Source organism: Hemicordylus capensis, chromosome 3, assembly GCF_027244095.1.
Source record: "Hemicordylus capensis ecotype Gifberg chromosome 3, rHemCap1.1.pri, whole genome shotgun sequence".
Classification (NCBI taxonomy): Eukaryota; Metazoa; Chordata; class Lepidosauria; order Squamata; family Cordylidae; genus Hemicordylus; species Hemicordylus capensis.
In genome coordinates this window covers 136,850,476-136,863,483 of record NC_069659.1, presented here as the reverse complement: position 1 = coordinate 136,863,483, position 13,008 = coordinate 136,850,476, and the positions used below count along the sequence as shown (strand labels likewise).

The following is a 13,008-nucleotide window of genomic DNA, read 5'->3' as shown; positions in this document are numbered from 1 at the left end:
AATGGAGAGTGTGCTAGCTAGCTAAGCCCAGTGCTGACTTGTTCCATGACTGTACCCCCTGCTCCCCCCAAGTTCAGTACTTATCTGTAGAGACAAGCACTAAACCCTGGGAGACAGCCAGGGTTTCAGAATATGGAGATCAGTTGCTCCAAGTTAGTGCTTGTCTCTTCAGACCAGTTTTCCCTCCAAGGCATGCAAACTTGTGCACGCTCACAAGTTTTTAAGTGTCCCCTCAGTTAATTTTAGTCCTCGCTCAAGTTGAATCAGGAAGGCCCCATTCTGAATGCATGTGCCTTGATACTTCTACTCAGAACCAAACTCATTCAGCACACAGATGAAAAAAATTATAGAGAGCACACTGCTGCAGACAGGTGCTGAACTCAGGAAGAGCAAGTGATGTGGCCACAGAGTACTTTGCGGATGGAGGGTGTGATTAGCTGAAGCGTTCCTTTCCCCCTTCTGCTTGGGTACACTGACTGTACCCATTTTGATAATGCACAAATTGGGCTAATATTCCTATAGTTTTAAAATAAAGCAGATTGGTGTCAAATAAAAAGTAAGTTTAAGGGCGGGTTCACACGACCACCAGTAAGGCAGAGACATGTCAGGAACTGGCAGTGCATGCTCCTAGAGGGCATAACATGTGAACCCACCCAAGTCCCAAGATTCACCTTCCCAACTGTACCCTACCTTTGAAGTTGGGCGGAGGATCATGGGAGACTGTCATGTGAATCTCTGTAATCTGGAACAGGAACCGGACCTGGGCAGGTTCAGATGTCATGACTACTGGGAATGCATGCTGCTGGGTCCCGACAACATGTCCCTGACATGTCCTCAGCTTTCTGCCTTGCTGGTGGTTGTCTGAATGAACAGTCACAGGATCCCATCAACTGATGTAAGTTGATGCTAGAAGATTTGGCATCATTTAAAAAATCCTTCTCATCCAACCCATCTACTTCAGACTCCTGCTAACAGCCTTCCTTCCTTCCTTCCTTCCTTCCTTCCTTCCTTCCTTCCTTCCTTCCTTCCTTCCTTCCTTCCTTCCTGTGCTTTGAGAATTTTTAAAATATGCTTTCTGAAAAATAGCAAGAAAGCTATGGAACAGCATACAACTTTTAAAAGTAATCCAGAAAAAGAGAGCAGTAAACAGGCTCCTCTGAAAGCTGATCAAGCATGGAGCTGTTTCATTTTCAAGTTTCACTGTCCCAAAGCCACTGGCCTCTTCACGTTCTGAATCGAGGATCAAACAATGTTCCAATTAAACATACTTTGATCTTCATTGTTGCATAGGATAAAATAGCTTGGGAATAGCAGTATTTATACTGGCAGCATTTAACAGCAGAACTGAAAATGGAGGGCGGGGGGGTCACAGTTTTTATACTTACAGGAAGTCCGTGCATAATCAGCTAATGTCACTGGTACGGCAAACCTTTTAAGATTCCCTCTCATGTTGGTTATCCTCAAATTAATTTTATGCTTGATGAGCCATGACATTAAAATCAGAGGAGTTTTGGTTACAAGATGGCAAAGTTACAAACCACAATTATGCAAGTATATTCAAAGCAGCTGGCCAAAATCACAGTTCTGCAACTGATGTAGCTTCTTCTGCCCCACAGCCTACTTAAAACTGCCGGGTTTCTGGGCTGGGCATGGATTTTGTCTTAAATCACTTACTGAGATGACAGACTTGATTCAAGACGTAAATCAAACTGCATACTTGATTGATGTAAAATCAATCGTATTGTAGTATCCTTTTGTAGCAGAGTATAGCCTTTGTCTCAGAGCAAGCTCACATGAGGGAAAGAAATGCTGAATCATCCCTGCTGAGCTTTCTGGCAAATTCTACTCCTAAAACTCTTCTGTATTTCTGGTAGGTTCTAAAGGCTGCCACCACCATCCCTCTTTTCAACAGAGCTTGACCCTCCCTGGGCATGGGGTGGAATCCCAGGGAAACTCTCTTCCTCTTGCTATTGGAAGAGTACACAAAAATCCTCCATGTGCAAGCCTACATGTGGCGAGAAAACTGGTAGTTTGCTGAATGTCTGAGGACGTGCTGCACCAGAATAAGAACCCCTTCCAGCCCCCCGCTCTTCTCCTGAGTTAAAAACCCCGCTCAGAGATACCTGTAAAAGAAAAGAACAAAAAGCTTGATGATAAGAATGTACTTTACTTGTGGATAATAAGTTTGCTAAACAAGTATGCAAAACTGTTTTTATTAGTGGCTTTTGTAAGTTTGGAGATGTATCTTGTTCTTTTGATCTTATATTAATTTCATTTCCGCCCCCCCCCACTTTTGAATCTTTATATCTTTAAAACCAATAAAATGTATTTAAAAGAAAGAAAAGAAAAGAAAAAAAAGAAAAAGTTTTATTCAAATGCTAGACTACTTCCGTCTGAGGCTCTCTCAGCTTTTAGTTACAGGTAAAAATACTCCGTAGGTTACAAGAATACTTCAAAAAGCACCCTGAATGATGTTGGGGTGGCACACTTAAAAAATCGTGGTTACTCAGTTGCAAGAACAGGTATGTAGGAAAATACAAAAAGCACAATTAAAGCTTACAGAGTCTTACAGAGTCTGTCTGGATGGGTGAAGGCTAATGTTTCTTAGTTTAGTTATGTTACAGGTAAACAATCATGGTTGAAAACTCAAGCTTCCTGCCCTCCTGGCTTTCCAGGATTTGCAGAGACATTTTCCTGCAGCCAACCTTCAAGGCCACATGTCCTCCTCTGCACCCCCAGCCTGCTTCTTCTAACAAAAAAGTCTTCTCTTCCTTCCAGTGGCTCTCTAGGTCCCACCCACATGGTGTGCTGATTGGTTGAGCTCGGGAGTTCACCAGCATGTCAGTAAGGACAGGGTTCAGTTCCGGTTAACTCTTTAGGGGAGAGGTGGCTGATCACTATACCTGTATAGAGATAAAAGTGGGAACCTGTAACAAACATGTTGTGGATCATCCCAAGCACTGTAATCCTGCATCTCAAAAAAAGGAGCCAGTGTGGTGTAGTGGTTAGAGTGCTGGACTAGGACCAGGGAGACCCGAGTTCAAATCCCCATTCAGCCATGAAACTAGCTGGGTGACTCTGGGCCAGTCACTTCTCTCTCTCAGCCTAACCTACTTCACAGGGTTGTTGTGAAAGAGAAACTCAAGTATGTAGTACACCGCTCTGGGCTCCTTGGAGGAAGAGCGGGATATAAATGTAATAATAATAATAATAGAGCGCACCAGTTTGGGGTCAGTGATAGGAGTGTGCACAGAACCACCTAGCACAGTTCGGTTCGAGTGTGAACTGCACTTGAACCAGATCAGGCCAGTTTGGTCCGGCCCCCCTTCGACCCCCCCCCCCGTCCGCGGGGTGTGTGTGTCGTGAATTATTTTTAATTCAAAGCATCACAGGGAGGGGCTTTGGGGGGCTTCCAAAAGGCTGATTGGGGGGGTCTGTAAAGGTTCCCCCTCCTCCCGCTGGCCTCACAGAGGCCATTTGCGCATGCTCCATGGCAGGCAAAATGGCCACTGCGCAGGTATATGGAGGCCCGAACAGGCCACAAAGTGCGGCTGGATGAGCTGTGGTGGTGATTATCAAGGCCAGCAGGGGGAGGGGGAGCCTTCATGGACCCCCCCATGGCCTTTAGGAAGCCCCCCAAAGGGGCTAGAGGTACAGAATTTATTTTTTTAAAAAAATAAAAATAAAATAAATTGCTAACTGGAGTTGTTACAGACCAGGCCTGATCTATATACTAAATATTCTCATTAGCTAGTATATAAAATAGGCCTGGGCCGAGTTCTTTTATATTGGTCACCACGTTTGATCTGGAAACAAGGAAGAAAAGAGATCCAACCACTCAAAGATTCAATGGGCTTTATTGAGTATAAAGACTAGCAACATAATCTAGCAAAGCAGAAAGCAGAACACTCTATTAATATTAGCAACAGTATTTATACAGAACATCCTAACCAGTACCAATATATTCCACCCAGTGTGCCTAACTGACATATGTGCGTGCAATTAAATCTTCCTAGAGCCTAGTACAGGTTAGAAACAGGCGGAAAAAGGGGGGAGGGAGGACGGAAGGCTCAAAGCTGATATGGTTTTGGGGGGGTCAGAAATTAGTAGGGGGGAGAGGTGAAGGGTGTAGGGGAAGGGATGAGGGAATTCCAGGTTTGTATGAGCTGCATATTTACCCAGGCTTGAGAATGGTGGATCTTTCAGCTGAAGAGGAGAGACTGTAGCTGGGAGAAGCAACAGAGCGGTGGTCTGGCTTCTGGTGGTCAAGCAGACAGTTTGCTCAGAGCGAGGCGGAGAGTGAAGGTGCCATGGCTGGGGAAAAGTCTTGACTTCTCACTGCGCAGTAGAAGTCACAAACAGTTCCTGTTCATGAGCAGAGTTCCTGAGCAAATCTTGCTGTAGGCACAAGATAGCTAGCGTGTGACCAGAATGCCCGTAGGCACAGAACTGCTAAACTGCCATGTCCAGAGACTCCTTCTTATAGTGGTTCCATCCCTTGATGTCCATTTTGAGTCTTCTGGATCACAAAAGGCACTTTAGTTCTGCTAACCTCTGAATGTTGTCTTTTAATTACCCAAATTAGCTCAGGATATTTGGTCAGTTCAGAGAGATCTCAGTCTTCTTCTGTAAACTGTTATCTTGAGGAGGGGACAAAGTCCAAAAGCAAATCTGCATCCCAGATGTGCTAGCCTGGTCCCAGAAGGTGTTAAAAGTTAGCAATTAGTGAGAGGGAGTTAATTCTATTTATGTGAGACAGCCTGAAACAGCTATTGCACTCTAGTGCCCCTCCCTATGATGCTTAAGTGCTCCTCTTCAAGAAGTGCAGTATAGCATCTAAGCACCCAGAGCCACCTTTTCGCAGCAGGGGTTAAACACCACTCTCAATCTTTGTGGCACTGGCAGGCTATACCCAGAGGTTTGTCCTATGGTGCTATAGCACTCTTGCGCAACATTTCTCACTCAGACAAATTAGGCATACCACACAGTTGCACAACTCTTCCACAAATGCAAGCATGCTTATGGTTGCCCAACACCACTCCTGACAGTGCAACTCCCTAACGCAGCAGCTTTGAGAACATCTCAGCATTTAAATATAGGAACTTCGGCTTCTTCTTAGTGAAACCTCCCAGCCCTACCCATTATCAGATCTGCTGTGTCTAAAAGAACATTATACATTTCTTCAGGGATGGATGCTTTAGCTCTTTGGCTAATCTTTAAAAAAAAAATCATGGAAGAGCTAAATGGAGTGTAATTATGCCTTTATTAATATAGCTCACTAATAAACTGATAAGATGTATTAAAAATGTCATAGAGCAAGATAATTATCTTTTAATGCACTTGCTACATTGCTTGTATGCTAATTACAGAATACTTACAAATTTCTAAAGTATCACAAGTTTTAATGTACAGCTTATTCTAGGGGTCAAATCTTATCCTCTGATAAATGATATTAATAGAATTGAAAGCTCCCTGAATCATACAGAGATAGTAACACTTGGCCCTTAAACTCCAGCTAATTTGGTTGATTTGCTATGAACTGGCATGCCCTTCTAAACAGCAAACTCAGTGCTGACCAGGTCTACTTGAAGTATTTTAAACAATGTTAAATGTTTAAATTCTCATGGGTGGATCATTCTCATGGGCGGATTAACCACTTTGCCACCCATAGGCAAAGAGAATTTTTGCTACCACGTGGGGGAAGGGAAATCCACCCCCTTTTGTCTATAAAACTCCACCCTCCCTGCAGTCATCCCAACACTGTGTCCCATCACATTGCAGCAGTGGCGATTTTTATAGTCAAAAGGGGGAAATTCCTCTTGAGAGCCCCCCCCCCCAACTCCCCGCTGCTCCCAGAGAGGCATGGCAAAATTTGAGGAGCAGCAAAAGTTGCCGCTCCTCAAATTTTGCTGCCATAGGCAGATGCCTCCTCTGCCTATGCCTTAATTCACCATTGATTGTTCTTGGTTGTGGCTTGGGTTTCTTCTATTCTGGCTTGTTTCCAGAGGGTGAAGATACACACACAAACCTTGTGCAAGGCAATCCATATACGAAAATGGGGCTGTCTCATGCATCTGTAAGCAAGTCTAAACCTCAAAATAGAACTGAGATATTAATGTGAGTCAAGAGTGTGCTTCACCTTTCAGCAATTCAGGGCCAGTTTATACAAGTAGCAGAACTAGAAGACCTATTCAGACATTATATTGTATGTATGTACAGATGCACATGCACACGTTGGTGTCAATGACTGCACCAGTGTTCATTTTAAAAGTGAACCTGGATACACTCTACACTTCCAGCACTCCGTGTACACTTTCCAAGATGATGCAGGGGCTCAAGAGGGGATCAATTTCCCTTAAAGGAGACCCCCTACACACACACACAAGGTAAAGTGCAGCGCTGCACGGTGAGAATGGTTGTCTCCGCATGGTGCCAGGGTGACTGTGCAGCTTTGGTGCAAGATTCACACAGGCCCCATAAACCATAACTCACCAAAGAGTCACACTTTGGGTTGATGGGGGCCTGTGGGCCCCCTCTAAATGAAGACCACTGGGCTATGATGACCAAGTTTTTTATTTTAATGGGGCCCTTCTGCCTGGGAAAATCTGTATGGACACAAAGAGATGTCCTGCAGATCTTTCCAGGCAGAGGGGCCCTGTAGGAATAATAAGAAGTGCTGCTCATTTCCTCACTGCATCTCCATGCTGAGTTCTACTGCACCTGTTGCATTACTGTCTGTCATACAATCTGCCAAGGTACAAACAGAGGCGCTCTTACCCCTGGACTTATGGGCCGAAAGTCTAAGGCCTCCACACCCCATGCGGGGCCCAAATCCTTTTTGGTCTGTCCTGGGTGGTATGGTTGCATTAAAAATGTATTTAAAATACTGTAGGGGGTGGGGCAGGGGGCTTCCAATAGCTTTTCAGTCCAGGCTCCAAATTTATCTAGGTGCACCTCTGGGTACAGGAGCCCTGCTATATAACAAAAAGGTGGTAAAAGGCTTCTACTAAGTGTGTCCAGATCTACATGCTCACATTATATACTAACTCTCCAGTGGAATGTTAGCCTCCTATTTACTATAGTAACTTGAAAGTTAACTTAAAAACAAACACTGTAGAATTCCATACTATTGTCTCCTCTTAGGTACTCGCAAAATGGAATATAAAGGAAATAGCTGGCATGAGACTTGCTTTATCTGCCATCGGTGCCAACAGCCAATTGGAACAAAGAGTTTCATCCCCAAAGACAATCAGAATTTCTGTGTGCCCTGCTATGAGAAGCAGTTTGCCATGCAATGTGTCCAGTGCAAGAAGGTATTGTTTATTGCTCTTGGCAAGATCTCACGATTCAATAAATGGCACAATTGAAACATAAGAATCATTTCAGGAGTTTTTGAAATTGGTCCATTTTAGCTTGGACAGAAATTACTAAGTAGTTCATCACGGTTTTTCTTTGTTTGATTATTTATATCTGTGTAAACCACTTTGGCAACTTCTGTTGAAAAGCGAATATAAATATTCCTCGTATTCGTATACTTAGATCATCTCTAAGTGTTTGACATTTCCACCCCATTTTTGAAATTTTAGACCACTGAAAAACGTACTGTTTTCCAAAACGTAATGCCTATCAACATTTCAGCTATTTAAAGTCAACTCATTTTATGAATGTTGGGTGTATATATATAAAGGGGTCATCACGGGAGCCACAGTCAAGGAGAGTCTCACACTTCCAAGAACAGAGCCAGGCCAGCCAGTGCAAAGCCAGTGAAAGGATTTTTAGACGGTTGAGACTTTTCACTCGCACAAGATGGTGCTGAACCATGGACTGCTTGAGATGATATATCTGAGCCAGCCCACCTATCATGTGATTAGGGGCATGCCTGAGCACATACTGCTCCCGCTCCTGGCATGCTTTCCTCTGCTTCTTATCGCGTGTAAGCGGGCAGTTCAACTGACACTCCCCCCATGTGATTAGCAGAAGTGAGAAAGAACACCAGGAGAGGATGCTGTACATGCTTGTGCACATCCTTAATTGCACAGTAGATGGACTAGCTTGGATATATAGTCCCAACAGGCCCCACAAGAAAGGCAAAATAAAGGGTTTTCAAGAGAGCACAGGTGCTGTTTAGAAAGACCAGGAAGGTAGCTGCTTCCTCCCAACTATGCATGTTTCAGACGACATGCAATCATTCTTCAGAACCTCGTTTATTACACGGTATAATCAAAGCAAGTGCAAACACCATGCAGTATTTATTAGCCATTTAGAAGCAGGCATTCTGAACCTTGCAGTGGTTTCAGGGAAACTTGAAATGGTGCTGAGATAACCAAGGAGGTAGCAAGCTTGCTTATTTGTGGAAAACTATTTTGATTAATGGACATTTTTCGAATCAAAGTATCAAAACCAATTTGCAGCTTCTTTGCAAGGTAAAAGAAAGTGGAGGACACAAAAACAAATAGGCAGATAACTCTCTTTTTTGTAATTAAATAGCCAATCACCACAGGAGGAATTACTTACCGAGAGCAGCCATGGCACAAGGAATGCTTTGTGTGTACTGGATGCAAAAAACAGCTGTCTGGACAACGCTTTACTTCCCGGGATGAGTTTGCTTATTGCCTGAATTGTTTTTGTAGCCTCTATGCTAAAAAGTGTGCAGGATGCACCAATCCAATAAGCGGTGAGTATCTTGTTACCATTTGCTTTGCGCGCACCCCCCCCCCCAAATTAGCAGTTTCTGGATGATTTTTGAAACATCCACCAAGTGTCATAATTTGGCTTGTTCCTAATAGTGCTCTAGAAAACACCACAGTAGCTTGGATAGACTACTTGAGATCATCATGCAGCAGCAGGAAGGGCAGCACCCAGGACCAAGGAAAGGATGACACAAATTCCAGAGTGCCCGTGTTTTTGTTTTAGTGTTACAAAAAAGGATTTATCAGAGCAGGGATTCGCCAACCTTTTGATACTGTGACAGCCTAAAATAATATATAATGTTAAGTGACACCGCCCCCGACCCCCAATGATTAAAGCTAGTATACAAAAAGTAGGATTCGTTTGAGAATACCTGCGCAGGGAACATAGGAAGCTGCCTTATACCTAGTCAGACCATTGTTCTGTCTGTCTGTCTGTCTAAAATATTTCTATACCACCAAAAACTTGTGTGTCTGGGCGGTTTACAATTAAAATCAGTTAGAACATTAAATCAGTTAAAGGTTGACTCTAGTTCTGTATTGTCTACACAGACCGGCAGTGGCTTCCCTAAGGTTGCAGGCAGGAATCTCCCTCAGCCCTACCTTGGAGATGCCAGGGAGGGAACTTGGAACCTTCTACATGCAAGCATGCAGATGCTCTTCCCAGAGTGGACCAATTCCTTGAGGAGAATATCTTGCAGAGCTCACATATAGTCCCCCATTCAAATGCAAATCAGGGCAGAGCCTGCTTAGCAAAGGAGACTATTCATGCTTGCTACCACAAGACTTCTGGCTTGCTAATCAAGTCATTTCCTCCAAAGACAACCACAGGGCTCTGTGGTCGCCAGGAGTCGACACCGACTCGATGGCACACTTTACCTTTTACCACAAGACCAGCGAGGGAGGTTGACTTTGCACAACCAAGGTTAGAAAATCAACCACACCCACCACAATATACTCTGACATGGACATGGAGGCAGAGTGTCCACTACAGCTTCCAAAACACATTACTTGAGGGTTAAGGCTGCTATAATGAGCCTGCCTTTGTATTCAAGAAGTAGTATACAGTAATTAAGAACAGCAGCACAACCTGGCACATGAGGGGTATTGTTCAAAAAGTGTATAAATAGCATGACTATAAGGTCAAATCAATTTGCTCTGTTAACACAACATTTTACCTACATGCCTCAGTGCCTGTTGAAAACTTCTCTAGCAAGATGTGTTTTTATCACAGTTAATGCCTCATGTAAGGAAGATTGACTTGACTTTTTTAAATGAAGCTAAGAACACAAGCATATTGTCTGAACATACACACAGTTATATCTCCATTGATTATCCAAGTAACTTTTCTAGAGAATGACAGGTATCTAAGACCTTACTTACAGGACTATTCTTGCAAACGTATGTGGACACCCAATTTAGGCACATTTCCACATATTCATGTCCATGGAACTTCCTTCTCCACCCCAAATGATGTTGGGATCTGCCCCAAATCACTTCACAGATAGTGCTCCATGATTCTTCTCACAATGTCTTGTGTTTTTTCAGGTCTTGGAGGCACCAAATATATCTCCTTTGAGGAACGCCAGTGGCATAACGATTGCTTTAACTGTAAGAAGTGTTCCCTGTCATTAGTGGGGCGAGGTTTCCTCACAGAAAGGGATGAGATCCTATGTCCTGAGTGTGGTAAAGATATTTAAAATTCAAAAGCAGTAAAAATAAGCTCTCTCTCACACAAATGCATATATTTTATAAACTAGGTAATGATGTGTATGAGCTTTGACAAGAAATTGAAAATGTAGTGTTTTGTTTTTCAGCAGTTATCTATTTACCAGTTAACTATTTTCTCTAAATTGTGGAAATGCACTGGAGAAAGGAAAGGCAAAAGGAAAAGCGGTGAATTTTAACAAAAACTGTTAGGCAGTAACATTTAATTTATTAATTGAGCAGTAAAACATCAAGGTACATTTTCCCCCAGATGGTACCAATATAAGTTTCTCTTCATCAGATATTTACATTCTAAAGGTAGATTCCACTTTCAAAATGGGGTTTCCTAAATAATTACAATGGTCATTGTTTATAGTGTGTTGGCAGACTAAGAGTCAGTATTTATGATGTCCGAGTTTGAAAATGTGTAAGTGATAACATGTAGGGAATGTAGGTGTCAGTAATAGAAAGATTTGTGCTGTGCCTTAAAACAAGGGGTTAAGGCTGCAATTCTATGCATACTTACATTACACACTGACTTCCATTGAACTTTGTAGGGCTTGCTTTCAAGTAAATGTACAAAGGATCAGACTGCATGAGTTTTAAACTGATGCGTGTAACATACATTATTGCACAATTCTGCAAGATCATTGCACAAGTACATTTTCAGCTTGTTACCTGTTTTGATATTACATTGCACCTTGTATTTTACAACAAAATAAATGTATTTCTAACACAACTGTGGTGTATTTTGGTGAATGTTGACATTTTAAAATTAACTTATAATAAACATTAGCATTTACAAAAACCCTTTTGATTAAAAACAAACAGCAGCTTCCTGCCTGTCCCCGCCACAACAAATATCATATACAAAGATTATTTACAGATTTCTAATAAGGCTATTACAAAATACAAGCACTGCATAATTACAAGGATATTCTGGAAAGTAACAGCAAAAGGGCTGTCTACTCTAAATTACTGAAAACTCTGAATTTTATACTCTGAAAGATTAGGTAACCATGCAAAATATGAGCAATTACATTCCAGTTCTAAATCTTTGCTGTGCTGTATATGTGATGCCAATGCAACATTATAGCAGCCTCTTCATTTTTGTGCAATCAGTAGCCTCAGGTGTTGATCAGGTGATTATTCTGAATTTCACAGCAAATCATAAGAAAAGGTCAGAATCCCCTGTCCCTGAATCATGAGCAGGCTAGGATTTAATAGGATTTAGGCAGGAGTCCCTTTTTCACTAGCTAATGGATGCTATAATTAATTTTTTATTTTATTTTATTTTATTTTAAAGAATATGTTTCTTGCTTGAATTCTGTGCGTCAAAGTGAAGTTCCTGAAATTTTATTTATCATATTTTTATACTGCCTGATTCTGTGTGGTTTAATATAATAATGTGATTCTGTGCATCTCTAGGCAGTGTACAAAATTTAAAACACAATATAAAAGAGAGTAAAAACAGTTAACAATTCAGAAAATAAAGTAAAAACAATTTCATAAGATAAAAACAAATTAAAGTTTAAAATTAATTTTAAGCCTGAGAAACAGGTGTGTCTTGAGAGTCTTCCTAAAAGCAAACCGAGAAGGAGATGTTCTTATTTCAACAGGGAGCAGATTCCAGAGCCTTGGGGCAGTCACAGAGAAGGCCTGTGGCTTCTACTGTATTATAGAGAATAATACATAACATTCCCAACAGCCAACAGCCCCTGGTGGCGCAGTGGTAAAACTGCCGCCCTGTAACCAGAAGGTTACAAGTTCGATCCTGACCAGGGGCTCAAGGTTGACTCAGCCTTCCATCCTTCCGAGGTCGGTAAAATGAGTACCCAGAATGTTGGGGGCAATATGCTAAAAATCACTGTAAACCACTTAGAGAGCTCTGGCTATAGAGTGGTATATAAATGTAAGTGCTATTGCTATTCACATTCCTAATGATGTCAAAGTACCACATCACTCCTTTGTTGATAGACTTACACTGGCTGCCAATAGGTTTCTGGGCAGAATACAAAGTGCTAGTCATAACTTATAAAACCCTACATGGCTTAGGCCCCGAATTAGATCTAAGAGAACGTCTTCTTCATTATGAGTCCTAGCGCCCATTGAGGTCATCCGGAGAGATCAGTCTCCAGTTGCCGCCAGCTCGGCTGGAGACCACACGTGAATGGGCTTTCTTGGTTGCTGCCCCGAGACTGTGGAATGTGCTCCCTACTGAGATACGATCCTACCCATCTCTGACCATTTTTAGAAAGCATTTGAAAACCCACCACTTCACCCAAGCTTTTTTAGTTTTTTTTTAAGTTTAAGGTTTTAATTTGTGGGTGATTTTTAAATTGTTAAATTGTTTTAAGTTTTTGTATATATTTTAACTTCTTTTATGCTATTGTTAACTGCCCAGAGATGAAACTTTGGGGCGGTGTACACATTTGATTAAAAATAAATAAATAAATAAAGTAGACAGTCGTCCATTTACAACAAATGCAGTGCATCTCAATTCTTTAAAATATGGCCTGGGCTGAAAAAAAGAACATAATAATTCTGTAAAAGTTGGGAGAACTCTACATTTTCTTTTCCCACTTCTGCTCTCTGTATTCATGTATTAGACACT

At 42.0% G+C, this 13,008-nt stretch overlaps 1 protein-coding gene across 5 annotated transcripts in view; it reads left to right on the top strand.

The window, feature by feature from the left end:
- FHL2 (four and a half LIM domains 2) overlaps positions 1 to 11,133 on the top strand; it is a 60,917-nt gene extending 49,784 nt beyond the window's left edge. For all 5 annotated transcript variants that reach the window (XM_053308717.1, XM_053308721.1, XM_053308720.1 and 2 more), the window contains 3 exons: positions 7,144 to 7,313; positions 8,488 to 8,674; positions 10,236 to 11,133. In XM_053308717.1, the coding sequence (XP_053164692.1) occupies positions 7,144 to 7,313; positions 8,488 to 8,674; positions 10,236 to 10,387 (509 nt within the window). In that variant the 3' untranslated portion in view covers positions 10,388 to 11,133. The remainder of the gene's footprint in view (positions 1 to 7,143; positions 7,314 to 8,487; positions 8,675 to 10,235) is intronic.
- Positions 11,134 to 13,008: the final 1,875 nt, after the last annotated feature.